Source organism: Scyliorhinus torazame, chromosome 7 (assembly GCF_047496885.1).
Source record: "Scyliorhinus torazame isolate Kashiwa2021f chromosome 7, sScyTor2.1, whole genome shotgun sequence".
Lineage (NCBI taxonomy): Eukaryota > Metazoa > Chordata > Chondrichthyes > Carcharhiniformes > Scyliorhinidae > Scyliorhinus > Scyliorhinus torazame.
This window is the reverse complement of record NC_092713.1, coordinates 114,441,306-114,466,966: the sequence shown is the minus strand read 5'-3', so window position 1 is coordinate 114,466,966 and position 25,661 is coordinate 114,441,306. Positions and strand designations below refer to the sequence as shown.

General features: G+C 53.7%; 1 protein-coding gene across 4 annotated transcripts in view; it reads right to left on the bottom strand.

The window, feature by feature from the left end:
• The window catches only part of LOC140426478 (uncharacterized), an 86,748-nt gene extending 61,103 nt beyond the window's left edge, over positions 1-25,645 (bottom strand). Inside the window, exons 1-6 of one of the 4 annotated variants that reach the window (XR_011948213.1) lie at positions 25,360-25,645; positions 25,001-25,065; positions 13,825-13,937; positions 8,874-8,942; positions 5,808-5,948; positions 4,112-4,238 (exon numbers count right to left, since the gene is read on the bottom strand). Coding sequence is in view for 3 of the 4 variants with exons in the window: in XM_072511295.1 (XP_072367396.1) it covers positions 4,112-4,238; positions 5,808-5,948; positions 8,874-8,942; positions 13,825-13,937; positions 25,001-25,065; positions 25,360-25,433 (589 nt within the window). In the remaining variant the exon portion in view is untranslated. Of the gene's footprint in view, positions 1-4,111; positions 4,239-5,807; positions 5,949-8,838; positions 8,943-13,824; positions 13,938-25,000; positions 25,066-25,300 lie in introns of those variants that run through there. The other 3 variants (XM_072511295.1, XM_072511297.1, XM_072511296.1) reach the window with 3 other exon arrangements.
• Positions 25,646-25,661: the final 16 nt, after the last annotated feature.

Sequence of the window (25,661 nt, the reverse complement as noted above, 5' to 3'; positions counted from 1 at the left end):
TGGATGATCGGAAAACATGACGGCCTGGTGGGGGGGGGGGGGAACGATGACATGTCATCATTGCCCATACCCCCTCCACCCCCCAGCCAGGTGGCATGGACCGCATGGGTCCAACTGTTGGAGGCTGGCACCTGGCCAGGTGGACCAACTCACTTGCCCTCGCTCCCCCTTCCCGGCACAGACCCCCCCATCCCCCTCCCCGGCACGGACCCACCCCCCATCCCCCTCCCCGGCTCGGACCCCCCCCCCATCCCCCTCCTCGGCACGGACCCCCCCATCCCCCTCCCCGGCACGGACCCCCCCCCCCATCCCCCTCCCCGGCACGGACCCCCCATCCCCCTCCCCGGCATGCACCCCCCCATCCCCCTCCCCGGCACAGACCCCAACCTCCTCCCCGGCACGGGCCCCCCCATCCTCCTCCCCGGCACAGACCCCCCATCCCCTTCCCCGGCACGGACCCCAACCTCCTCCCCGGCACGGACCCCCCCGCCCCCCATCCTCCTCCCCGGCACAGACCCCCCATCCCGCTCCCCGGCACGGACCCCCCATCCCCCTCCCCGGCACGGATCCCCCATCCCCCTCCCCGGCACGGACCCCCCTCCTGGCACTCCCCCGGAGCCCATCCCACTCTCACCCCCCCCCCCCACCCCCGCCGCGCACACACACACACACAACCCGAGACACACCTCTCCCCACGCATTCAGACTGCGGCCACGCCATCGCCTGCCCAGAGCCAACCCCCCAGGCCGTCACTCACCTCCACGCTGGTCGGCGTGAACCTGGAGCACAGGTTCACGCCAATGAAAAGGAGGTTTGATTTACGTGAACGGTTATCACGTCGACGGGACTTTGGCCCATCCGGAAGGGAGAATATCGGCAGGCCGAAAATCGGCTGCCTTGCGCAGACCCGTGCCATTCTCCGACGTCAGCGGCGACATTAACGCCCCGCCGACTTTTCTCCCTTCGGAGACTTCGGCAACCGGCGGGGGCGGGATTCACGGCGGCCAACGGCCATTCTCCGACCAGCTGGGGGGTCGGAGAATGACGCCCCTCATGTACACAGCGACACCCGACTCAAAGACCTTTGATCAGATAGTCAAGCTGGTCAAAGAACATTTTAGCCCAAGGCCCTCGATTATCCTCCAATACAGCTTATAAATACAGCTCTGCCGCAGTCAGGGACCCTGAAGAGTCCATCTTAGCCTTTATAGCCAGGCTTCGGCAGCTCTCTGAGCACTGTGAGCTTGGGACTGCCGCACTTGGTGATATTCTGCCCAGCTGTTTGGTTTGTGGAATCTATAATCTCAATATCCAAAAGAAACTCCTGGCTGAAACTTCCAGAACGATGTAAAAAGTGATCGAGATAACTCAGGCGCCAGAGTGCGCTGAAAAATGTGGTTGAAGGGGAAGTCAATCAAGTATTGGGTGGTATGGCCGTGAGACATGTGGCAGGAGCAACAGGTGCAGCAGAGAACCAGACATGGCCCTCAGGACTGGACCAGCGCCAAAGGATCGGGAAAAGAACAGGACATCAACCTGAGACAGAGGGAGACTGGCTTTGTGTCGGGGGGACCATCCACTTGAGGCTTGTCATTGTCGAGGGTTTATGTCTTTCTGATGTAATCGTAGGGGTCATATTCAGGCGCGCTGCTGCGCAAGGCAAAAGGGTGGCAATGGAAAAAAAAACAGCAGCAGCAGTCCACAACACCTCTGAACAAGGTGGGGAGGAGCTCCGAGGAGCACGAAATGTACCATTTGCATGCGGTTCAGTTAAACAAGACGGCCCCAATTGGAATTATCCCAAGTGTGAACGATAAACCCTTGAAAATGGCAAGTCAACACCAAGGCCTTGATGACAGTTGTGGGGGAGCAGACCTTCAATTATATTCACGATGAAGCTCGAACCTTAAATTTACGCAGCACAGCAACCAAGCTTTCAAATTACACTGTGGAGACTTTGAAAATCCTTGGGACCACCAACACACCAGTGGCTTATAAAGAGCAAGAGGCCCATCTGTCCATGGTTGCCGTGGAAGGGCACAGACCCAGCCTCATGGGAAGGAACTGGTTACAGCAAATCAAACTCAATTGGCTGGTAATTTTCAAAATGTCAAGATGCCCTCAGAAGAATGGTGGTTCAGTGGTTAGCACTGCTGCCTCACGGCGCCGAGGACCCAGGTTTGATCCTGGCCCTGGGTCACTGTCCGTGTGGAGTTTGCACATTCTCCCAGTGTTTGCGTGGGTCTCACCCCCACAGCCCAAAGATGTGCAGGGTAGATGGATTGGCCATGTTAAATTGCCCCTTAATGGGAAAAACGAATTGGAAACTCCAAATTCTTTTATTAAATGTCCGAAGAAGATATGAGGACATTTTTCACAGCGAACTAGGCCCAGGTTAAAGGCGCCAAAGCCAAAATTTATGTCAATCCGGATTCGACAGCCGAGCTTTTAGGGCCAGGCCAGTTCCCTATGCCTTGCATCAGAAGGCTGATGTTGAGCTTAAAAGAGGAGAAGAACTGGGCATAATCAGACTGGTTCAGTTCTCGGAGTAGGCAGCCTCTTAAGTTTCTGTTCTCAAGCCAGATCGATCCATATGAATCTGTGGGGACTACAGATTAACCAAAACTTAGGCAGGTCGAGAGGTACACCGCCAAGCCAAGCTGGTGGGGGAGCCTTACCTAATCTAAATTAGATCTCAGCCATGCATACCTATAATTAAAATTGGACGAAGAGTCCCAGAATTTCACCACGATAAATACACGAGGGCCTGAGGTTGCTACTCGGCATTGTGTTAGCCTGCTCTATGTTCCAGCATATGATGGTTAACCTCTTTCAAGGGATTCTCAAGGTGATTGTCTACCTCAATAATGTTTTGGTTACCAGCACCACCCCTGAGGAATACATGTCTAGCGCGGAGGAGGTGTTAAAAATATTTTGGGGTACGGGTGTCCTCCTCAAAGGTGCAAAATTACTTATTTTGGTACTTACAAAAGGTACTTATTTCAATGGTGGGAGGGGAATCATTGGTGGGCGGGGGAGAAGTTGGAGGAAGACCCCTGGGTGGTCGGGTGATGGCTGAGCCTCGTGAGGGGTAATTTTCTGAGGGTTGCAGGAGCCTCCTAAGGGTTTGGGTGTGTGAGAGGGTGTCCTGTGGTGGGCCGATCTGGGTCTGTGCAATAATTAGCCAAAAGTTAGAAGAAGTCAGGTAGTCAGAACCATCCGAAGTTTGCGATTTAAATTGCATTTGTGGATGGTTCTCAGTGCAAGGAATTGTCCATCAGAATTTTGCACTTCCCGGGCAAATGATGTGCAATCCGAGGGGTGTTCCCCAGTGGATCTGTGGAGTACGCCCCCCAATATGATGCTATGAAGCATGGAGGTTACAGCTCAATATTTCCATCTATGCTGTCCCAACATTACATAATTTTATACAACCTTTAACCTAATGAAAGTTTTTTAAATGTTTAATTTATATTTCTTCATTCCAAACAGCATCCTCGTGAATTTGCCTCACCAGCTTTCCGACAGTGTTGAGCCCAGAATATACTCATGTGCTCTGACTGTCGCCTTACGGCTGTCATAGAATCAGCATTACAGATTGAATTTTATACTCTATCCCTTGGCAATAAAACCTGAAACCAGAATCCCATTACATTTCTTTATGGTCATATCCATTTGTGGTGTTGCTTTTAGCATCTTGTGAATCTGTAACCATAAATTCCCCTGCTCTTCTAAATTTCCCATTTCCCCATTCAAAATATAATTATTACTTATATTTCTTTTATGTCGCTGAAAGAAAGACACGTTGCTGAAGCTTTTTTGCCATGGATTTCTTTTTCCTCATGTTCTTTTTACTATTATATTAGTTATATTTCTTAATTCTTTTCTATTAATATTTATTTTACTGAAACATTGCCACCTCAGGATTTACTAACACCAAATTTTATCTTGCTCAGTACAAATTCCACCAGTTTATATCTTTCCAGCTTCCTTTAATTCTCATAATTATTCATTTTCCCTATTTTACTATTCTCCAGACATTTGAACAGCCCCCCTCCCCAGTCTTCGAGTTAGAACCGTTAGGAAGTAAGAGAAAGGCAGATGCACTGACCAATATTTGATGAGGCATATTTCCAACTTGGTGGCCGTTGAAGCAAGTGAATTGGCATCTGACGAATTAACACAGATGAAGTTTCCAAATGGATTCGCTCGTGTTCCAATCCCATGAAAATAGCCCACTGGGGAAAAAAAGATATTAATTGGGGGAAAAAATATATTAATTAGGATTGATTTTTATTTCAGCATTGTCAGTTTTACAAGAAAATTACCCTGCTGCAATGCACCATGTTTGTTGAGACAGGATCAAGTGGGGGATGGCGGTGTAGTGGCACTGTCACATGACTAGTAATCTACAGACCCAGGATAATGGCTTTGAATCCCACCACAGCAGATGGCAAATTGAGTTCAATACAAATCTGGAATTAAAAGTCAATTGTTGTAAAAACCCATCTGGTTCACTAATACAAGGAAATCTGCCATCCTTACCTGTGACTCCAGATCCACAGCAATGTGGTTGACACTGAAATGGCCTAGCAAGTCACTCAGTTCAAAGGCATTAGGGATGGGCAATAAATGCTGGCCCAACCAACGACATCCACATCCACATCCCACGATTTTTTTTTTTAAAAGTCAATAAGATTTAATCATCCACATTTTGCTAATTGCTTGTTCAAATAAACCGGGACGACCCCAGTTTTAATCCGTGATCTTGAATGAATGGGATTTTCCGGCCCTTCCCACCGGCGGGATTTTCTGGTCCCGCTAAAGGCGACCCCGCACGGTGGGCCGGGCAAATATCAAGCAAAATGCTATAGACGTTCGCGAGTCAGGAAGATCCCACAGTCGGCCAAAGGAGAGGTGCCGCCACCACCAGAAAATCCTGCCCATTGTTGTCGGCTTCAGAGCTGCCAAATTAGAAAGGGGGAAAATTCCTCCTTTTTGTTAATAGCTACTCTTGGCAAAACGTTTGGGTAAGATTTGGTTACAATATCTCACAATGAATTTGTTATCCCCACGGGATTTAGTGCCTGTAGAGTTGAAGAAGGAAGAATTTTTTAAAATACATTGCTATAAATTATAGCCATCCCTCATTTAGCATGCCCAATATCTTCCTGAAAAGCGGCATGCTAAATCAAAATGTGCTAAACAAAAATAATTTTCCCATAAGGAAACATGCAATGAGAGTGTTTGATTCCTGACCTGTCATTTTTAAAACTAAGCTTTGAGGTGACTGACTCCAACTGTGAGCTGCCTCCCAGTGTTCTTCCTGTTGGACACAGTTCACTTGGGTGTTAGAGAGTAGGAAATGGTGGAGAAGTTACTGGGTTTCGGCATCTACCTCCGTCCCGGTAACATGCTGCGTTTTCGCAGCAGCTTGGATGCAGAAAGGTGAGGAGTGAATGCCGGGCCCAGGACTCTGAAATCTGTCCAGGTGATTTGCAATGCGAAAGCTGCCCCTAAACTCTCCCATGAAGCACCCTCATCTCCAGTGTAACACAGCCACATGCCGAGTGAAGTTAGTGCGTCACAACATTTGGGTCAGCTGGAAGTGGCTTTTCTGTCTGAGAGGAGTTTCCCAGATTTAATCCTAACTTTATTTTTCTGATTTTCTCATGTTTTCTGTGACCCCCAAATATCTGAGGACTTTCCTGATATTTCCATTCCTTATATTAGCTCACATGAGTCTATTGTTTGTTGTAAGTGCTCCTCTGATCTTCATTTTAACCCCTGAACATTTAGTCACTTACCCAGGGATTATCCACTGTTACTGGAAGTTCTAATGGAGTTTCCTGGATGACTTTGCGAACTATGGCCCGTACCTTCCTTCGATACTCAACACACTCCAACAGCCTGGGCCAGTTAAAACTTCCTCCCATTCGATAATTCTCCTAGTGGAATGAACACAACTTGTGACAAGCTGTGGGCTCGTGAAAAGTTAAGAAAGCAAATTTGTACATTTGTAGCTTTTGCTTACAGGTTACCACAGCTGCAAATATAACTTTCTAAATGTTTCTGGAGCAGCGTCTTAAATGCTCTCATAGCTCATTTGGCAAATGCACTACCTGCTCGGTTTCTGAACTTATAAAGATTTAATAATCAAACCCTACTCTATGTTGAGTTAGTTGGGACCAACAGAGGCAGTAGAGCTAGAATTGGTTTCACTAACCTTAAACTAATAAGAGCAAACATCCGCCATGGTTGCTACGTCTGATTGCTAATGAGTAATCCTTGCTGACAAAGTGGATGCCAGAGAAGGATAAGATTAGGCAAGGCTGTGAAGGTCCATCCATCATGAAGCAGATAGTCATGATTACCTGGATCAGGCATGGCTGAAGGCCCACCTCGGTGACACCAAAAATGAACTACATGTCTTGAACTATCTGTGGTGTAAGTCTACTTCATTCAGGGGAAGAGGTGATAGGGAAAATTATATCTTCTTCAGTTCTCTGCCCAAAGGCTATCCGACCCATGGCACCACCATCTCCACCGTGGGTAGGGCAAGGATGCAGCTCCCAAATCCACCCTAGCTTAACAGCAATCAAATTCTGTGCTGGCGGCATCACTCTGGTCCACAACACCTGGTCCCACCAAGGAGTCCAGGTTGCTGTGGCAATATATGCTTTTACATGAACGTTGTAACTTGGAACTATGGATAGTGATGGGAAAGGTCCAAATTGGTTTTCATCACATGGCTGACCCAGACTTTCTCCTGCTCTTATTGCCAACCATCAGTGTGTGTTGGAAGGATTTACAGCGATACTCAATGTTTGATTGCGTAATGAACATAACTTCCTTGGCCACAAAGTCCTGGGGTGGGAATTGAACCTGCAGCTTTTAACTCAGAGGCAGGGACGTCACTGCGCCACAAAACCTCCTCAAAGTTGTATAATCATTGCAAAAATAAAAGATATGGGGCACGATTCAGCGGACTTGAAACTAGGCCCACTGTTGAGTATGTTTAATGGGATGTTTCTCGGTGGCTGCAGCGGCGAGATACACCCCGCTATTCTAAGGCACTTGGCCGTTTTTAATGGCCTTGGGGAGTTTCTCTCTGCCGAGGCCAGGAACGGCTGTTCGCAGATCAGGACACCATTTTGATTGGCAGACCCAATCTTCTCCCTCCCCCTTTATATCGACCATCCCCCTCACCCTGGCGAGTCCCCTGGGAACCCCCTATAATTAGCAACACCCCCCCCCCACCCCGGGCCTGACCCCTGGCTGTGCAAACCTGGAGCCCGGGCATCCTGGGCACCTTGGCAGTGCCACCTGGGCACCCTGGCAGCTCCAAGGTGGCACCGTCAGGGTGCCTGGGTGGCGGTGCCAGGCTGGCAGTGCCATGTGTCCAGACACTACGGAGAGTGCCAGGGGATCACCCTGCCCTGTTCCCGACCACCCAGGGGTCTCCAATGGCCTGCGAGCCCCCACCTGGGTGTCATTACAACCGGTCCACATTTGTGTGGACCACTACTAAACGGTGCCCTGGCGAGGTCTCCCAGGTGCAGCTGTTCAGTCCCAGGTGCCGGGTGAGTCTGCCGAAACATGCAGATCTGGATCCCAGGCGCGGCAGTTGAGATGCAGATCGCACTGGGCGGAGCGGGTCAGGTGACTTGCGACTGGCCTGGCACCTGACGCGGAGCCATATTTGAGGCCCTTACGCGATTCACTGCGGATTGCTGAATCACACCCTGGATATTTGAAAAAAAATGGCAAAGACGCGAATTGTGTATTCAACACTTGACTCATATTCCCTGGAATGTTGGGGCAAGAGCTCACATCCACAACCTGCTTTCTCTCACTGACTGCCTGACATCTCTTTAGAAAATGAAGCCCAGGCACTTCTGCACTGAGTGAGGGGAAGAAATCAATCAAGCATTATTGCTATGGTAACAGTTTAACTGAGCAATTTGATGCTAACCATAACTAGAACAAACTGGATTCATAACACTGACGCTAATTGGAGCTTAAATTTAGCCCACTAACTAATTCACTCATTCCGGAATCTCAGGCACTTAGCTTGCTGTTGGCTTGTGTTGTCGGCCAACTGATGCTGGTCTTCACAAATTCCTCAGCTTTCTCTCCAATGTGGGTAAGCTACACTGTCTGATGGAGCAGCGACCTTGCCTTAACAATCCCCTGTGGACTGTGACATTCCTTGCAATGGTGGCACACTGTCTGAATTTTTAGCATGTAAAATAATTCAGTGAGCCTGCCGTCAATTTTGTTAATAAACTCAAGGTCAATTTTTATTCGACAAATAAATTTGGTCATATTTCAGCTTTGAAAGAAAGGAATACGAGACTGTATTAATAATTATATTTTATAATTGTCAATGTATCCAACAGCGGAGGTGAATCACTGGATGAGCTCCTTGCTGATTGGTGGCCACAAGTGTAGGCGACAATAATCTAGCAAAAGAAACTGTTGGTCTTTGAATTTTATTCAAAACCCAGTGCTACATAAGCATGGGTACAGAAAGAGGAGGAGCAGGAAGATGATCTGTCTCAATTCAGGGCAACATTGAATAGCCTCCATGTTAAATTGTCCGACTAACATATGGAGAATGGGTACTTGGATCGGTTATTGTGAGGCTAACAATGACCATGAGACCACACTCTGAGGAAGACAGTGCAAATTTCAAAGAAAGAACACTGAAGGAAAAACATAATGCAGCACAAGAGAACAAAGCTCCATGTTTTAAGAGTTGGGAACTCAGTGAAGGATCAAATCCTTGTGGGTTACCCACTCTCTGTACTAATTAATTCAGTAGGAAATCTTAACCTTCTGTATCTCCCTGTACATGCAAATGTACACACCGTGTCATCCCAGGACATTTCATCCACACCCGTCTCAAACAGAGTTTCAAATCTTGGGTTCACTTGTTCCTGTGGGAAGTAAAGCAACAGCAGTTTGTGAAACAAATCTCTTTAAATTTGCCAGATCTCTTTCCAACCTCTATTTTTTTTTACTTCCTATCCTGGAGGTGTTAACTCTTCCTGGGCTGCAGTTCTACAATAACGCCATTCTGTCCATCAAGCCTGGTATGTCATAGAGTTATTACTGCACAGAAGACCATTCGACCCATCAAGTCCAGTCAACTAAGGAAGGCATCACATTGGATTAGGTCCCGTCCCAACCTAGCATAACCCCATGCATTCTTCCCGGCAAGAGCCATTCAGATGGTGGTCAGGCGCAGGAATTCTGACTGGAACTTTCTACCTCCTGCAGGATTCTGAGGGCAGTGACTGTTTGAATTGCTGCATCATAATGGGCAGGTAAATCAGCACCAACCAGGACTGAATTGCAATATTACACTCGACACTCTGCTACAATGTTTTGCATTTTTTTTCTTTTGCGACCTTGAGGTTTACTTCGCACAGCCAATGGTAGTGATAGTGTCGCTATTTTATGGTCCTCTGCTGTATTTCAAAATTCTGGAACCTTCTTCCCAACAGCACTGTGGGTGCACCTCCACCAAAGGGCTGCAGCGGTTCATCACCACCTCCTGGAGGGCAATTAGGGAAGGGTAATAAACACTGGGTGAAACAGCGATGTCCACATTCTATGAACGAGTGATAAAAAAAGTTCCCCCACGTTGCCATCCAGAGCAATCTCATTTCAGATTGGAACGATATTTGTTCCCACTTTGCAGCACACATATGGTGCAGCTATATTTATAAATTAAACTAAAATCTACTGACCACCACGCAATGATGATGATAAAATCAGGAACTACTTTCATGGATCAGATCAACCACCATTTTTCTCTGCAGTTTGTAACGCAGGTCCCATTCCCCCCATATCATTGGTGTTGAACTGCTTCTGCACATTATTAAAAACATTGACACTTTGGCAGAAGTAGTAGATTTGATTAATTTAAAGGGATAGAATGGATACCTAAACACTAGAGAAAAGATTTTCTGTCTGTGGTCCTGATAACTTAGCCCCAGTGGACATTCAAAATTGTGCAATTTCTTTTACAGAAAAATGGTCCAAGTGTCTCCTCCTCCCATATTCTGATACTTATGATACCCAACAGGCCAGCCGATCCAGGAAAATCTCCCTTTGCCGCTTGAGATTGCCCTCCACCTTTTTACAGTTAGATTCAAGGCCAGACCAACGGAACAAAGACCCTTCTGCCGGTTTCATCTATGGCACCCCCACCAATTATATTGAAGATACAAATAGGAAAAAAGGCTGTTTGGCTGACAGTCATCCAATTGGGTAATGCATATTTTTACTTTCCAATTGGCGTAGGAAGGCAGTGCACCACAAGGATGGATACATTGGCCGAATAACAGCTGGAGTGTGGGGGCAAGTTGTGTAATGAAACCTCCATTTAATCACAGTTGGCAACCATGCCCATATTACAAGGGACGGAGGTGTACAGATAGGGCACCAGGCAAACTATCTGCCCTTAAGCCAATTGAGGCCATTAAGTGGACAATTAAAGGCCTCATTCCTCCTGAGCTACAATTTTCATTCTGTGAGGGAAGGTGGAAACAAGGTGGGCAGCCCAGCAACTTTCACTGCACAGTCTGCTGGTGGGAATCTCCTTTTTTTTGGGGGGGGGGGAAAGAGTCCCGTGCCCAGCAGGGGCACCTTTCCCCAAGACGATATTCCCCTTTTCGTTACTTTCCCTCTCTTACCCAACTTGCCCCCACCTACACACCTAACTGGTGTCACCTCACCTCAACAAGGTGCCAACCAACTTTTAACTCAGGTGTGTTGGGGGGTGGTGCAGGTAATCTGGTGCCCTGTAAAATACATCCCATGGGCTTAAGTTGGTCCCAATCCAATTCCTACTGGGTGTGAATACACAGAATAAAACGGTCTACAATTTATCTCAAACTGCCATTAAATGTTTACATCTGTTCAGGGAGGCTACAAAAATGAGTCATGAGGGAAGTGAAAATAATAGCAAGATGTGGTAGGGCTGCTCTTTCCACATCGAATAACATTTGCTCTCAGCAGTGTTCCTGCACAGATAATAACTTCCACAAGGACAGGATTGTAATCAGGAGCATACCAGTGGAACTATCCAACAATCACTAAATTTCTTTGGTTAAATGCTTGAGGAGAGAAGATTAGATGGCATTGAATTTCAACTTCATTCTGCTAATATACAAGCTAACCTCTTTGCGAGAGAACATTTTGCTGTCAGCCAAACTGGGGGTCCATTCCCTCGGAGTCAGAAAGTTATGGGTTCAAACCCACTTAGAGACTTGAGCACATTATCCAGACTGACACTTCAGTGCAATTATTACTGTCATAGGCAAGACCTTAAACCGGATCCTATCTGCCCTCTCAGCTGGATGTGAAAGATCCCATATACTATTTAAAGCAGAACTTGGGGGATCTCTCCATTGTCGTCAATTAAAACAGATTATCCAGTCATGATCATATTTCTGATTGTGGGCCTCGCTGTTGTGCTTCCTACATTACAACAATCAATGACTACATTTCAAAAGGTACCTCATTGGCTGTAAAACATTGTGGGGTCGATTATGCGGCCACACTGTACCTGAAAAGCAGTGGCCAATAGAAAGCGAGAGACCCCTCACCCGGTGATCTACCTGGCTCACAACACCTCACGAGATCTAACGCAATCTCATGAGATGATGCAATGTAAATCCCGTCCATTGTGAGCAGAATCACTTTTTAGCAAATCTGCATAAGAGTGAGACAGCTAGTCCCACTTTAATGCGCAGATTCCCAAGTTACCTGAGGCGTTGGGATCAATCTCCTTCGCCTCGTTCAGTACTAGTCTCCAGAAACAGGGACCAGATGGAACGGCACTTGTGGGGATCTCCCACAGGATTGGGGGCCCACAGGTGCAAGCCCTCTGGGCAGGGTGGTATGCTGGCACTGCTGGTGGCACCCATGCATCCTGGCAGTGCCAGGCTGGCATTTTCTGTGTGGTGATTGGGCTGGGGGTGTCCTACACGGCTTCCTGCCCCCTTCTCCATGCTTCTTCCTGTGGTTCCCCTAAGTTTCCTCCCCATCTCCTGCCCCCTCTCCCTCCTCCATGCTTCTTCCTGTGGTTCCCCTAAGTTTCCTCCCCACCTCCTGCCCCCTTTCCTTTTTGTACCTCTCAGTCTTGGGTGCTTTTGTCTGCTCTCCCCCGTATCTCCCTCTTTCCTACTTTCCCTCGTCGCTGTTGGCCTCGAACAGGTCTTGGAACGGGCCGACGAATTGCCCCCATGTTTTGAGGAAGCCTTCTTCCGACCCTCAGGCCCTCCACCTGAATCTTCTCCAGATGGAGAAATTCTGCCAGTGTGCCAACCAGTCTGCAGCTGATCGCCAGCCGAGCAGGATTCTCCGGCGTGCGATTAGGGAAGCGATAGCTAGGGCACCGACCCTCTTCTCCATGTGTAGCTCTGGCTGTTCTGATACACCGAAGATTGCCACTCTCGGGCATGACTCCACCCTCACCCCCACAACCTTGGACATCACCTTGAAGAAGGCTGTCCAGAACCCGACAAGTCTGGGGCAAGCCCAGAACACGTGAGAGTGGTTGGCCGGGCCGCCCTGGCACCTTTCGCATTTATCCTCCACTCCCGGGAAGAACTTGTTCATTCGGGTTTAGGTAGGGGCGCTCAGTGCACCACTTTGAGCTGCACGAGGCTAAGCCTTGCGAAAGGAGGAGGTGGAATTGGCCCTGCTCAATGCTTCGCTCCAGAATCTCCAGCCCACTTCCATCCCCCCATTTCGGTCTGGCTTTGTCCAGTGGTAGTCTTGCTCTATCCAGTAGTTGTCTATCGATTTTTCCGCAGTTTCCTCCTTCCTTACTGTCCGTGTTTATCAGGTCCTCTAATAGTGGGTTTCTCGGGGCCCTGGGGTATCCTACCGCCTCCTTACAGAGAAAGTGTTTTAACTGAAGGTGTCCAAGTTCCTGTCCTGTCGATAGTTCCAGGTGCTGTCATTTCGCTCAATGTCACGAGTCTGTCCCCCATGTAAAAGTCCCTAACTATTAGCGTCCTCCCGTCCTGTCTCCATTTTTTGAATGTGGTGTCAAGCGTGGCTGGTGGACTCTACCAACCTCACCCATTTCATGGTGTGTTCACATATCCATCCCCTCTCTCTCCCATTGCTTCCCAGTGGTAGAATTGTATGTCTGGTAGTGACTGGCGATCCATGACTTTTCTCCTTTGCAGTGTTGATTTGGAGATTCTTGGATTCTTACCTCCCCACACAAACGCCATGATCATTTTATCTATATTGTGGAAGAAGGCCTTGGGGATGAAGATTGGTATAGACCTGAACAGGAAGAAGAACCTAGGCAGTACGTTCATTTTGATCTTCTGACCCTCCCTGCCAGGTGAGCGGGAGCGTGTCCCATCTCTGTAGGTCCTTTTTAAAACTCCTCCGTCAGGCTGGTCAGGTTTCACTTGTGGATCCGTGTCCAGTCCCGGGCTATCTGGATCCCCAGGTAGCGGAATTTATTTTGAATGGGAGTTCCTCCAGCTTTGTCCCTCCCCCGTCTGGGTGAGGCCCATTATCTAAAGTGAGTGACTTTTTATAGCCATGTGTTGCTCAGCGCTGTGAACGGCTAAACGTGCTGGGGGTGAGACTTTGTTCCCTTTTAGTAAAATCGTGCCTTTTGTATCATCCTGAGATTGTGAAAGGTGCTACATTAATGCAAGTCTTTCAAATTGACTTTTTGCTTTAATATTTCTCTGTTCTAGGTAAATATTGTAAAATCACATATTTGCTTAGAATGAGTCTATTGGTTCCTGTAACAGAAGCAGCTTCTTGCCACTTTACCTTGATGAGGCCTGCGATCAGCAGCTTGTTGATGTAGACCACTGAAGGGTGGCAGTAGTAGAATATAAGAGGCAACCGCAGTCGGTCTGGGCACAAGTAGAAGCTGGATTCATCTAATTGGTTAAACAAAACAAAAAGATATAAATATTGATTCACTGCACGTCTCCATATTTACATTGAAAAGCAAACATTTCAAATACTTGCAGCCCCACCCAAACAAACACAATTTGATCCTCAGCAACAGGTGGGTTAGGGTCAAATGAGAAATAAAACCAAATGTGTCTTGCCTTTAATTCAGCCAATGTAGTTAGACGTCATCCATGATCAAATAAGCCTGGGTCCTGTTGTGATATGATGTACAAGGAGGCATATCTTAAACTGCTGTCAATCATTACCCACCTCTAGATAGGATGTGTGTGTACCCACATGACTTTGTACTCAGAATAAAGCAGTAGCCTTGCAAGTCAGATATGCCAACATAACCTCCCAGTTAACACATTCTCCTCGTGTCTGAGTGGATTTCCTTTGGATGCTCCAGTTTCCTTCCCAGTCCAAAGATGTGCAGTTAGGTCGATTGGCTATGCTAAATTAGCTCTAGGTGGGGTTACAGGGATAGTGTAGGTTTGAACCTAGGTAGGGATGCTCTTTCAGAGGGTTGGTGCAGACTCGATGGACCAAATGGCCACCTTCCGAACTGTAAGGATTTTCTGGTAGTTTAGTAAACCTTTTCTGAACTGCTTCCAATGCAACATCCTTCCTTAAATAAGGAAAGCAATACTCTATACAATACTCCAGATGTGGTCTCACAGTGCCCTGTATAACTGAAGCATAACCTCCCTACTTTTGTGCTTAATTTTCCTCAAAATAAACAATAACATTTTATTAGTTTTCCTAATTACTTGCTGTTACTGCTTTCTAACCATTTGTGTTTCATGTACTAGGATACCTAAATCCCTCAACATTGCAGAACTTGGCAATCTCTCACCATTTAGACAATATGCTTCTTTTTATTCTTCCTGCCAAAATTGGCAATTTCACATTTTCCCACATGATACTCCATTTGCCAGGTCTTTGCCCACTCACTTACCTATCTATATCACTTTGTTCTCCAAAGATGTGCTGGTGAGGTAGATTGGCCATGATAAATTGCTCCTTAGTATTCAATAGATTAGATGGGGTTATGGGGCTAGAGTGGGGGGTGCAGGGCTAGGTAGGGTGCCCCTTCAGAGGAACGGTGTAGACTCGATGGGCCGAATGGCTTCTTTCTGCTCGAGTTCTATGATCTTATATCCTCTTCACAATTTACTTTCTCACCTATCTTTATGTCATAAGCAAATTTAGCAACCATACCTTTGATCCCTTCATGCAAGTCATTTATATAAATTGTAAAAAGCCAAGGACCCAGCACTGATCCCTGTGGCATGCCACTTGTTACATCTTGCCAATCAGAAAGAGTCCATTTATGCCTACTCACAGTTTCCTGTCAGCTAACCAATCTTCTATCCATGGGCGAAATTCTCCGTTATCGGCGGAAAGTCCGCCGATCGGCGCAAAAAACGGCGCAAATCCAACTTGCGTCACGTCATAAAAATGGGCCGATAGTCTCCGGCCCGAAATGGGCTAGCAGCGACGTGACAGGATCCGCGCTTGCGCAATGGTTCACGCCGTGCAGCGTCATACGCGCTGCACGGCGTGACGGCTCATAAGGCCGCGCAGCTCCCCCCCACCTGACCGGAACACCCGACCGCAACACCCGACTGGATGGCTAGCCGTCGCTCAGCCCCGAGGTTCGAGTCACGCGATGTGGAGGCGCTCCTGGACGCGGTGGAGCAGAGGAGGGACGCCTTGTATCCCGGGCACGGCCGCAGAGTTGCCCCACGCCACAGCCGGCGTCTGTGGAGGGAAGTGGCAGAGGCCGTCACCGCTGTGGCCCTAACACCACGGACAGGCACCCAGTGCCACAAGAAGGTGAACGACCTCGTCAGAGCAGGCAGGGTGAGCCTCCCCATATCCCCCCCTCCCCATATCCCCCCTCCCCCATATCCCCCATATCCCTCCCTCCCCCATATCCCCCCTCCCCCATATCTCCCCCTCCCCCATATCCCCCTTCCCCCATATCCCCCCTCCCCATATCCCCCCTCCCCCATATCCCCCCTCCCCCATACCCCCCTCCCCATATCCCCCCTCCCCCATATTCCCCCTCCCCCATATCCCCCCTCCCCCATATCCCCACCTCCTCCATATCCCCCTCCCCATATCCCCCCTCCCCCATATCCCCCCCTCCCCCATCCCCCATATCCCCCCTCCCCCATATCCCCCCTCTCCCATATCCCCCCCTCCCCCATACCCCCCTCCCCCATATCCCCCCTCCCCCATATCCCCCCATATCCCCCCTCCCCCATATCCCCCCGCCCCCATATCCCCCTCCCCCATATCCCCCCCTCCCCCATATCCCCCCTCCCCCATATCCCCCGCCCCCATATCCCCCTCCCCCATATCCCCCCTCCCCATATCCACCCTCCCCATATCCACCATATCCCCCTCCCCATATCCCCCTCCCCCATATCCACCCCTCCCCATATCCACCCCTCCCCCATATCCCCCTCCCCCATATCCCCCCTCCCCCATATCCCCCATATCCCCCCCTCCCCCATATCCCCCTCCCCCATATCCCCCATATCCCCCCTCCCCCATATCCCCCCTCCCCCATATCCCCCATATCCCCAAGTGAATCCAGCCCTAACCTTAACCTCTGCAATGCACGCGCAACCGATGGCATGCATTCATATACCTGCCTAACACTGTTGCCTTTTACCCCTGCCACCACCCCCCCCCCCACAGGAGAAGCGCGCACACAACAATAGGGAGCATGTGAGGACTGGAGGAGGGCCCGCTGATGAGAGGCCACTGACCGAACACGAGGAAAGGGCCCTGGAACTGGCTGGCGGACCTGAGGACCGGGAGGTTGCTGATGCAGAGGTCGGGGCCCCACGAGCAAGTGAGCCACCAACAGCCCGTCCCCATATCCCCCCTCCCCTATATCCCCCTCCCCCGTATCACCTGATCACTGCCTGATGTCCAACCATGCATGCTTCATTGTGTATCGCAGGACCAAACGTCCAGGCACCCATCCCCGCAGATGCACACCGCCCGCAGGATGCCCCTCGGAGACCACAGGAGACGGAGAGACCCGCACCCTCCAGCATTCGACGCCCGCAGGATGCCCCTCGCACACCACGGGAGACGGAGAGACCCGCACCCTCCAGCATGCGACGCCCGCAGGATGCCCCTCTCGCACACCACGGGAGACGGAGAGACCCGGACCCTCCAGCATGCGACGCCCGCAGGATGCCCCTCGGAGACCACGGGAGACGGAGAGACCCGGGCCCTCCAGCATGCGACGCCCGCAGGATGCCCCTCGGAGACCACGGGAGACGGAGAGACCCGGACCCTCCAGCATGCGACGCCCGCAGGATGCCCCCTCGGAGACCACGGGAGACGGAGAGACCCGGACCCTCCAGCATGCGATGCCCGCAGGATGCCCCTCGGAGACCACGGGAGACGGAGAGACCCGGACCCTCCAGCATGCGACGCCCGCAGGATGCCCCTCGGAGACCACGGGAGACGGAGAGACCCTCACCCTCCAGCATGCGACGCCCGCAGGATGCCTCTCGCACACCACGGGAGACGGAGAGACCTGGAGCAACAGGGAGACGACACCCCCGTCACGTGCGGGAGCGACCACCCAGCGATGAGGGGGGCAGCCACAGGCCCCCGTCACATCCGAGCCAGGACACCACTACCCAGGACACCCTACCCGGGACACCACTACCCAGGACACCCCCTACCCGGGACAGCACTACCCGGGACAGCACTACCCGGGACAGCACTACCCGGGACAGCACTACCCGGGACAGCACTACCCGGGACAGCACTACCCGGGACAGCACTACCCGGGACAGCACTACCCAGGACACCCCTACCCGGGAAGACGAAATACCGGACAGTGACTCAGAGTGGATGGGTGGAGACGAACCCCCACCCCAAAGTGCCATGGACTCAGAGTGGGACGACACAACGCCACTGCTGTCACCAACACCCTCCACCATCGCAGAAACACTCACCACGGTTGGGCACTTTAGTGATGAGGCGTCTGGTACACTCACTGGTGCGCACAACACAGCCGTCCCGGTACAGCAGGTGGAGGTAGGAGCAGCAGAGGGACCGGGCGGTCGGAGGGCAGCCCAGGCCAAGCGAACATCTGCCGCCCAGATGGATCCCGGGTTCCTGCAGTTACCACACCCACACATAGATCCGATGCAACCACCGACCCGGAGACGAGCGAAGAGGATGACGGGCGGCTTGCGGCGGCTGCGGTCGCAGGTGGAGGAGTCCACCCGCGTCCAGGAGCTGGGAGTGGTCCCGGTCATGCGTGCCACCCAGGCTGACACCGCACGGGTGGCGTCCGCGGTGGAGGCAATGGGTGCGACGGTGTCAGACATGGGGAACGGTTTGCGAGGCCTGGGGCCTTCCGTGCAGGCGGCGTCTGTGGCCCAGGAAATGGCTGCCCTCTCACAGGAGGCCATGAGCCAGTGCCAGCGCCAGATGGCAGAGGCGCTCAACGCCATAGCCCAGTCTCAGCAGGCCATGGCCCAGTCTCAGCAGGCCATAGCCCAGTCTCTGCAGGCCATGGCCCAGTCTCTGCAGGCCATGGCCCAGTCTCAGCAGGCCATCGCTGAGGGCATCGGCGCCAGTGGCCATGTGCGAGCCGGCGTCGCACTGTCACAGACAGGGTTCGACAACCCCCTGGGCTCCATGGCTGCAAACCTGCAGACCCCTGTCGATACCAGCACGGGCCTCCAGGACTGGCAGCGCCAGATGTCGGGGGCGCATCGGATGGCCAGTCCGTTCGCATCCCCCACCCATGTAGAGGCCTGGGGGCCATCGGGCACCCCGAGGGAGGAGGAGGTGGTGTGGTCCGTCCCGGCTCCCTCTGTAGGGGAGGTCCCGGTACACCGCGACACCTCGGACTCCCCCCCCCTTCCGTCCCAGGTGCATCGGGTGGGCAACGGGCAGGACAGGCTGGCAGCTCGCCATCCCAGTCGCCCGGGCCGCAGCCTGGCCCATCTAGGCCAGGACGCCCCAGGAAACGGCCGCCAAAGGGATCCAGTGTCAGAGGGCAGGAATCACAGGAGTCCACCTCCAGTTCTGCTGTACCGTCTGGGGAACCACGTAGACGTAGTCAAAGGGCCCGTAAGGCCAAACAATTAGACACTGAGTAAGTTGGCACAGGTGCAGGGCACAGATGAGTTTTAGGGGCTAGGGCACGTGCATGAACTCCTTTGGTTATTAAAGTCAATGTTACACCTACCGAAGCTGCCTTTGTGCTCTGTCCAAAGTGTGCGGGCGTGTCATGTACGTTGAGCGCAAGTGTGTGTGTGGCGGGTGGTCTTACCTCAGCCCCAGGTGAGTCTGCCCCCTTCCCCCTGGGCCGCCATCAACATCCCCCGGGCAGAGGACGGGACCGTGCGCTGCAGTGTCACAGCCGCATGCAGGGATGGTCCGGGTAGATGGTGGTACTGTGGCCATGGGTCAGACATAGTCCAACGATGTAGAGCCAGGAGCTCATCGGAGGCGGGTTGTCATCATCCTCCATGGCCTGCGATAGACACGCGTCCACCCGCAACTGGGTGAGCCCGGTCCGTTGTGCCGCCGGTGGATCGGCAATTGGGGGGGGGGGGGGGGGGGTGGTGTGCATGCGGGTGGGGTGTGTGGGGTTGGGGAGGGGGGTGAGGGTGCTGGGTGGGTGGATGGGTGGGGGGTGTGGGTGGTCGGCTGTTGTCATGGTGTGCGGTCTGTGGCCATACTACCCGATTCCCACGCCCATCTAGTCAGTGAAGCGGACGTCTATCAGTCTGTCCCGTGCCCGCTGGGCCAGCCGGTAACGGTGGACAGCCACCCGCCTGTGTCTACCCCGTCTGCCCTGACCATTGCCCCCATCCCCCTCATCTGGGGAGGACTGGGCCTCTTCCTGCTGCTCCTCCACTCCGCCCTCCTCTGCCTGCGGCACATCGCCCCTCTGCTGGGCTATGTTGTGCAGGACGCAGCACACCACAATGATGCGGCCGACCCTATCTGACCGATACTGGAGGGCGCCCCCAGAGAGGTCCAGGCACCTGAAACGCATCTTCAGCACGCCAAAGCACCTCTCGATCACTCCCCTTGTCGCTACATGGGCATCATTGTAGCGGTTTCTCCGCCTCATTGCGTGGCCTCCGTATAGGCGTCATCAGCCACGATCGCAATGGGTAGCCCCTGTCGCCCAGCAACCAGCCCCTCAGCCGGGGGTGGCGTCCCTCGTACATGCTGGGGATGGATGACCGCGACAACACGAATGAGTCGTGTACACTGCCTGGGTGACGGGCGCAGACGTGCAGGATCATCATGCGGTGGTCGCAGACCACCTGTACGTTCATTGAATAGGTCCCCTTCCTATTGGTGAACACGGCCCTGTTATCTGCAGGTGGCCGCACGGTGACGTGCATCCCATCGATCGCGCCCTGGACCATGGGGAACCCGGCAACAGCAGAGAAGCCCACGGCCCGGGCATCTTGGCTGGCCCGGTCCACGGGGAAGCGGATGTAGCGGTGCGCCATGGCATAAAGGGCATCTGTCACTGCCCGGATGCACCGATGTCTGCGATATGCCGGACAGGTCCCCACTCGGTGCCTGGAATGACCCCGTTGCATAAAAGTTCAGGGCCACCGTAACCTTGACGGACACGGGGAGAGGGTGCCCCCGCCAGTGCCACGCGGTGACAGGTGTGCCAGCAGGTGGCAGATGTGTGCCACGGTTTCCCGGCTCATCCGGAGTCTCCTCCTGCATTCCCGGTCCGTGAGGTCCTGGTATGACTGCCGGGGCCGGTACACACGGGGCGCCCTCGGGTGCCTCCGTTGCCGTGGGGCCGCGACGTCCTCCTCCCCCTCCTCGTCCTGTCGGTCAGGTGTCCCTCCAGCCTGGCGGCTGCCGCCTGCCCCTCTGCGGCAGCCTGCGCCGCCTCTCTGGCACGCTCCTCCTCCTCCTCCTCATCCAGGGCAACATAGACATGAGCGGCTGCCACCACGGCGGCCAACATCGCTGGATGGTCTGAAAACATGACGGCCTGGTGGGGGGGGAGGGAAAGACGACATGTCATCATTGCCCATATCCCCTCCTCCCCCCAGCCAGGTGGCATGGACCGCATGGGTCCAACTGTTGGAGGCTGGCACCTGGCCAGGTGGACCAACTCATTTGCCCTCCCATCACCCACTCCGGCACGGACCCCCTCCCCAACCCCCAACCTCCACCCCAGCACGGACCCCCCCCCAACCTCCACCCCAGCACGGACCCCCCCCCCAACCTCCAACCCAGCACGGACCCCCCCCCAACCTCCACCCCAGCACGGACCCCCCCCCAACCCCCAACCTCCACCCCAGCACGGACCACCCCCCCCAAACTCCACCCCGGCACGGACCCCCTCCCCAACCCCCAACCTCCACCCCAGCACGGACCCCCCCTCCCAACCTCCACCCCAGCACGGACCCCCCCCCAACCTCCACCCCAGCACGGAACCCCCCCCCAAACCTCCACCCCAGCACGGGCTCCCTCCCCAACCCCCAACCTCCACCCCAGCACGGACCCCCCCTCCCAACCTCCACCCCGGCACGGACCCCCTCCCCAACCTACACCCCAGCACGGACCCCCTCCCCAACCTCCACCCCAGCACGGACCCCCCCCAACCTCCACCCCAGCACGGACCCCCCCTCCCAACCTCCACCCCAGCACGGACCCCCCCCAACCTCCACCCCAGCACGGACCCCCCCCCCAACCTCCACCCCGGCACGGACCCCCTCCCCAACCTCCACCCCAGCACGGACCCCCTCCCCAACCTCCACCCCAGCACGGACACCCCCCAACCCCCAACCTCCACCCCAGCACGGACCCCCCCTCCCAACCTCCACCCCAGCACGGACCCCCCCCAACCTCCACCCCAGCACGGACCCCCCCCCAACCTCCACCCCAGCACGGACCCCCCCCAACCCCCAACCTCCACCCCAGCACGGACCACCCCCCCCAAACTCCACCCCGGCACGGACCCCCTCCCCAACCCCCAACCTCCACCCCAGCACGGACCCCCCCTCCCAACCTCCACCCCAGCACGGACCCCCCCCCAACCTCCACCCCAGCACGGACCCCCCCCCAACCTCCACCCCAGCACGGACCCCCTCCCCAACCCCCAACCTCCACCCCAGCACGGACCCCCCCTCCCAACCTCCACCCCAGCACGGACCCCCCCCCAACCTCCACCCCAGCACGGACCCCCCCCCCAAACCTCCACCCCAGCACGGACCCCCTCCCCAACCCCCAACCTCCACCCCAGCACGGACCCCCCCTCCCAACCTCCACCCCGGCACGGACCCCCTCCCCAACCTCCACCCCAGCACGGACCCCCTCCCCAACCTCCACCCCAGCACCGCCCCCCCCCAACCCCCAACCTCCACCCCAGCACGGGACCCCCCCTCCCAACCTCCACCCCAGCACGGACCCCCCCCCAACCTCCACCCCAGCACGAACCCCCCCCCCAACCTCCACCCCGGCACGGACCCCCTCCCCAACCTCCACCCCAGCACGGACCCCCTCCCCAACCTCCACCCCAGCACGGACACCCCCCAACCTCCACCCCAGCACGGACCCCCCCTCCCAACCTCCACCCCAGCACGGACCCCCCCCAACCTCCACCCCAGCACGGACCCCCCCCCAACCTCCAACCTCCAACCCAGCATGGACCCCCTCCCCAACCCCCACCCCAGCACGGACCCCCCCCCCCCAACCTCCACCCCAGCACGGACCCCCCCCCCACCTCCACCCCAGCACGGGACCCCCCCCCGAACCTCCACCCCAGCACGGACCCCCCCCCAACCTCCACCCCGGCATGGACCCCCTCCCCAACCTCCACCCCAGCACGGACCCCCCCCAACCCCCAATCTCCACCCCGGCACGGACCCCCTCCCGGCACTCCCCCGGAGCCCAGCCTACTCTAACCACCCCACCCCCCCGCCGCACACACACACAAGCCGAGACACACCTCTCCTCACGCAATCAGTCTGCGGCCACGCCATTTCCTGCCCAGAGCCAACCCCCCAGGCCGTCACTCACCTCCTCGCTGGTCGGCGTGAGCCTGGAGCACCGGGTCACGCCGATGAAAAGGAGGTTTGATTGACGTCGACGTGAACGGTCATCACGTCGACGGGACTTCGGCTCATCCGGAAGGGAGAATATCGGCAGGCCGAAAATCGGCTGCCTTGCGCAGACCCGTGACATTCTCCGCGGCAGCGGCGCCATTAACGCCCCGCCGACTTTTCTCCCTTCGGAGACTTCGGCGGGGGCGGGATTCACGGCGGCCAACGGCCATTCTCCGACCCGGCGGGCGGTCGGAGAATGACGCCCATGTCCTTATGTTACCCCAGACACCAAAAGCTTTTATTTTCTGCAGTAACCTCTGGGGCGAGATTCTCCGACCCCCCGCCGGGTCGGAGAATCGCCGGGGGCTGGCGTGAATCCTGCCCCCGCCGGTTACCGAATTCTCCGGCACCGGATATTCGGCGGGGTAGGGAATCGGGGCCGCGCCGGTTGGCGGGGCCCCCCCCCCACCCCCCGCGCGATTCTCCGGCCCGGATGGGCCGAAGTCCCGCCGCTAAAATGCCTGTCCCGCCGGCGTAGATTAAACCACCTACCTTAACGGCGGAACAAGGCGGCGCGGGCAGGCTACGGGGTCCTGGGGGGGCGCGCGGGGTGATCTGGCCCCGGGGGGTGCCCCCTCGGTGGCCTGGCCCGCGATCGGGGCCCACCGATCCGCGGGCGGGCCTGTGCCATGGAGGCACTCTTTTCCTTCCGCCTTCGCCACGGTCTCCACCATGGCGGAGGCGGAAGAGACTCCCTCCACTGCGCATGCGCGGGAATGCCGTCAGCGGCCACTGACGCTCCCGTGCATGCGCCACCCGGAGATGTCATTTCCGGGCCAGCTGGCGGGGCACCAAAGGCCTTTTCCACCAGCTGGCGGGGCGGAAATTCGTCCGGCGCCGGCCTAGCCCCTTAAGGTTGGGGCTCGGCCCCCAAAGATGCGGAGCATTCCGCACCTTTGGGGCGGCGCGATGCCCGACTGATTTGTGCCGTTTTGGGCGCCAGTCGGCAGACATCGCGCCATTTCTGGAGAACTTTGCCCCTGATGTACCACCTTATAAAACGCCTTCTGGAAATCTAAATACAGTACATCCACCGGTTCCCCATTATTTTATTTTGCTGTCATGTAAATAGTTTTATTCTTTAAAGGTAAACCTTTAGTTTAGAGAAAAAGGGGGGATATTGCAATGACATACGTGTGCCTTTAAGGGAGTGTATCTTATAAACTGTTGTTGATCGTTAAGATATAATGTGATGTACAACCATATGATTTGGTACTCAGAATATAACAGCAGTCTTGCAAGACAGGTGTGCCTATACAGCAACCCCACCACCCAACACAGTATGTATCTAGTCTTATACTTAAATAAAGTCCCCACATATTGTTTTCCCGATCTTTTTTGTATGATTGGTACATTTGTGATAAATAGGTCCTTCAAGAAACATATAAAATCCTGATGGGACTGGACAAGCTAGATGTGGGAAGAATGTTCCTGATGTTGGGATGCCCAGCACTAGGGGTCACAGCCTAAGAATAAGGGGTAAGCCATTCAGGACTGAGATGGGGAAGAACTTCTTCTCGCAAGGAGTTGTGAACGTGTGGAGTTTCCGGCTTTGTCCTAAAAAGGCCTGAAATGACATTATTGCAAATAAGCTGCTATTAAATCACTAGGATCGCAACACCATCTGTAACCTGGAAGTGACCAGATTCACCAGGATATTCAGCTGACGATTTTGCTGACATGTGCCTCCAGGCTAGCACATAAAAAGTGGTCATTAAGCAAAGTACCAGTGGCCAACCCATGTAACAACCCCTGGCAGAATCAAGAAAAATGGAAAGAAATGCTCACAAACACTGTCCCAGGTCTAAGTTTCTTTGCAATTGGTAATAATACAGCAAGTGTTTAGTGGAGGGATTGAGCTGCAGGACTCGCTCCTGAAAGCCTCTCAGTCTTACCTTTAAGTGCACTGAAAATTGTTTCATCCAAATCATAGGTGTTCTCAAAGTATTCCAAGACCTCCCTGAAAGTAGGAATAAAATCTACATCAACAATCGAAAGAATCATCCACCAGAATACATTCAATGCAACAAAACTGGTGGCTTCTAATTGAAAATGAAGTTGGAAAATATTTTAACTTAATCTTTTAACTTGTAGAAAGAATTGAACATGAGGACAAACAGGAAAGCAGGACAGCAGAATCCCAACCCCCATTCACATGAATTCCCCGCTATTAGGTACGAGTCCTGCATTCTTACCACAATGCACAGCCTCTCCAGACGGATACATAAAGCACGACAGATATATGCACACTTACTCTTTTGTGCACTTGCCGAGATTACAGGGTTTAAGGGAGGTCAAACACAACTTTCCAGTGAGAACAGATTTCATTTTTTTAGATCACTTCTCAGTCGAGTTGCTGTGCAACAGAAAACTGAGTGAGCTTTTATACTGACTGTGGTGGGGGAGGGTCTGCAAAACTTTGGTGTCCCGTTATCACTGACTACTGGGCTGCATCCAGAGCGATGTGTAAATCATTGGAGAACACCCAGCACAGGATTGGGCAATCACATGTGTGTCTCTGTTGCATCTTCTACAGCAGAATGTTATTAACTCTCC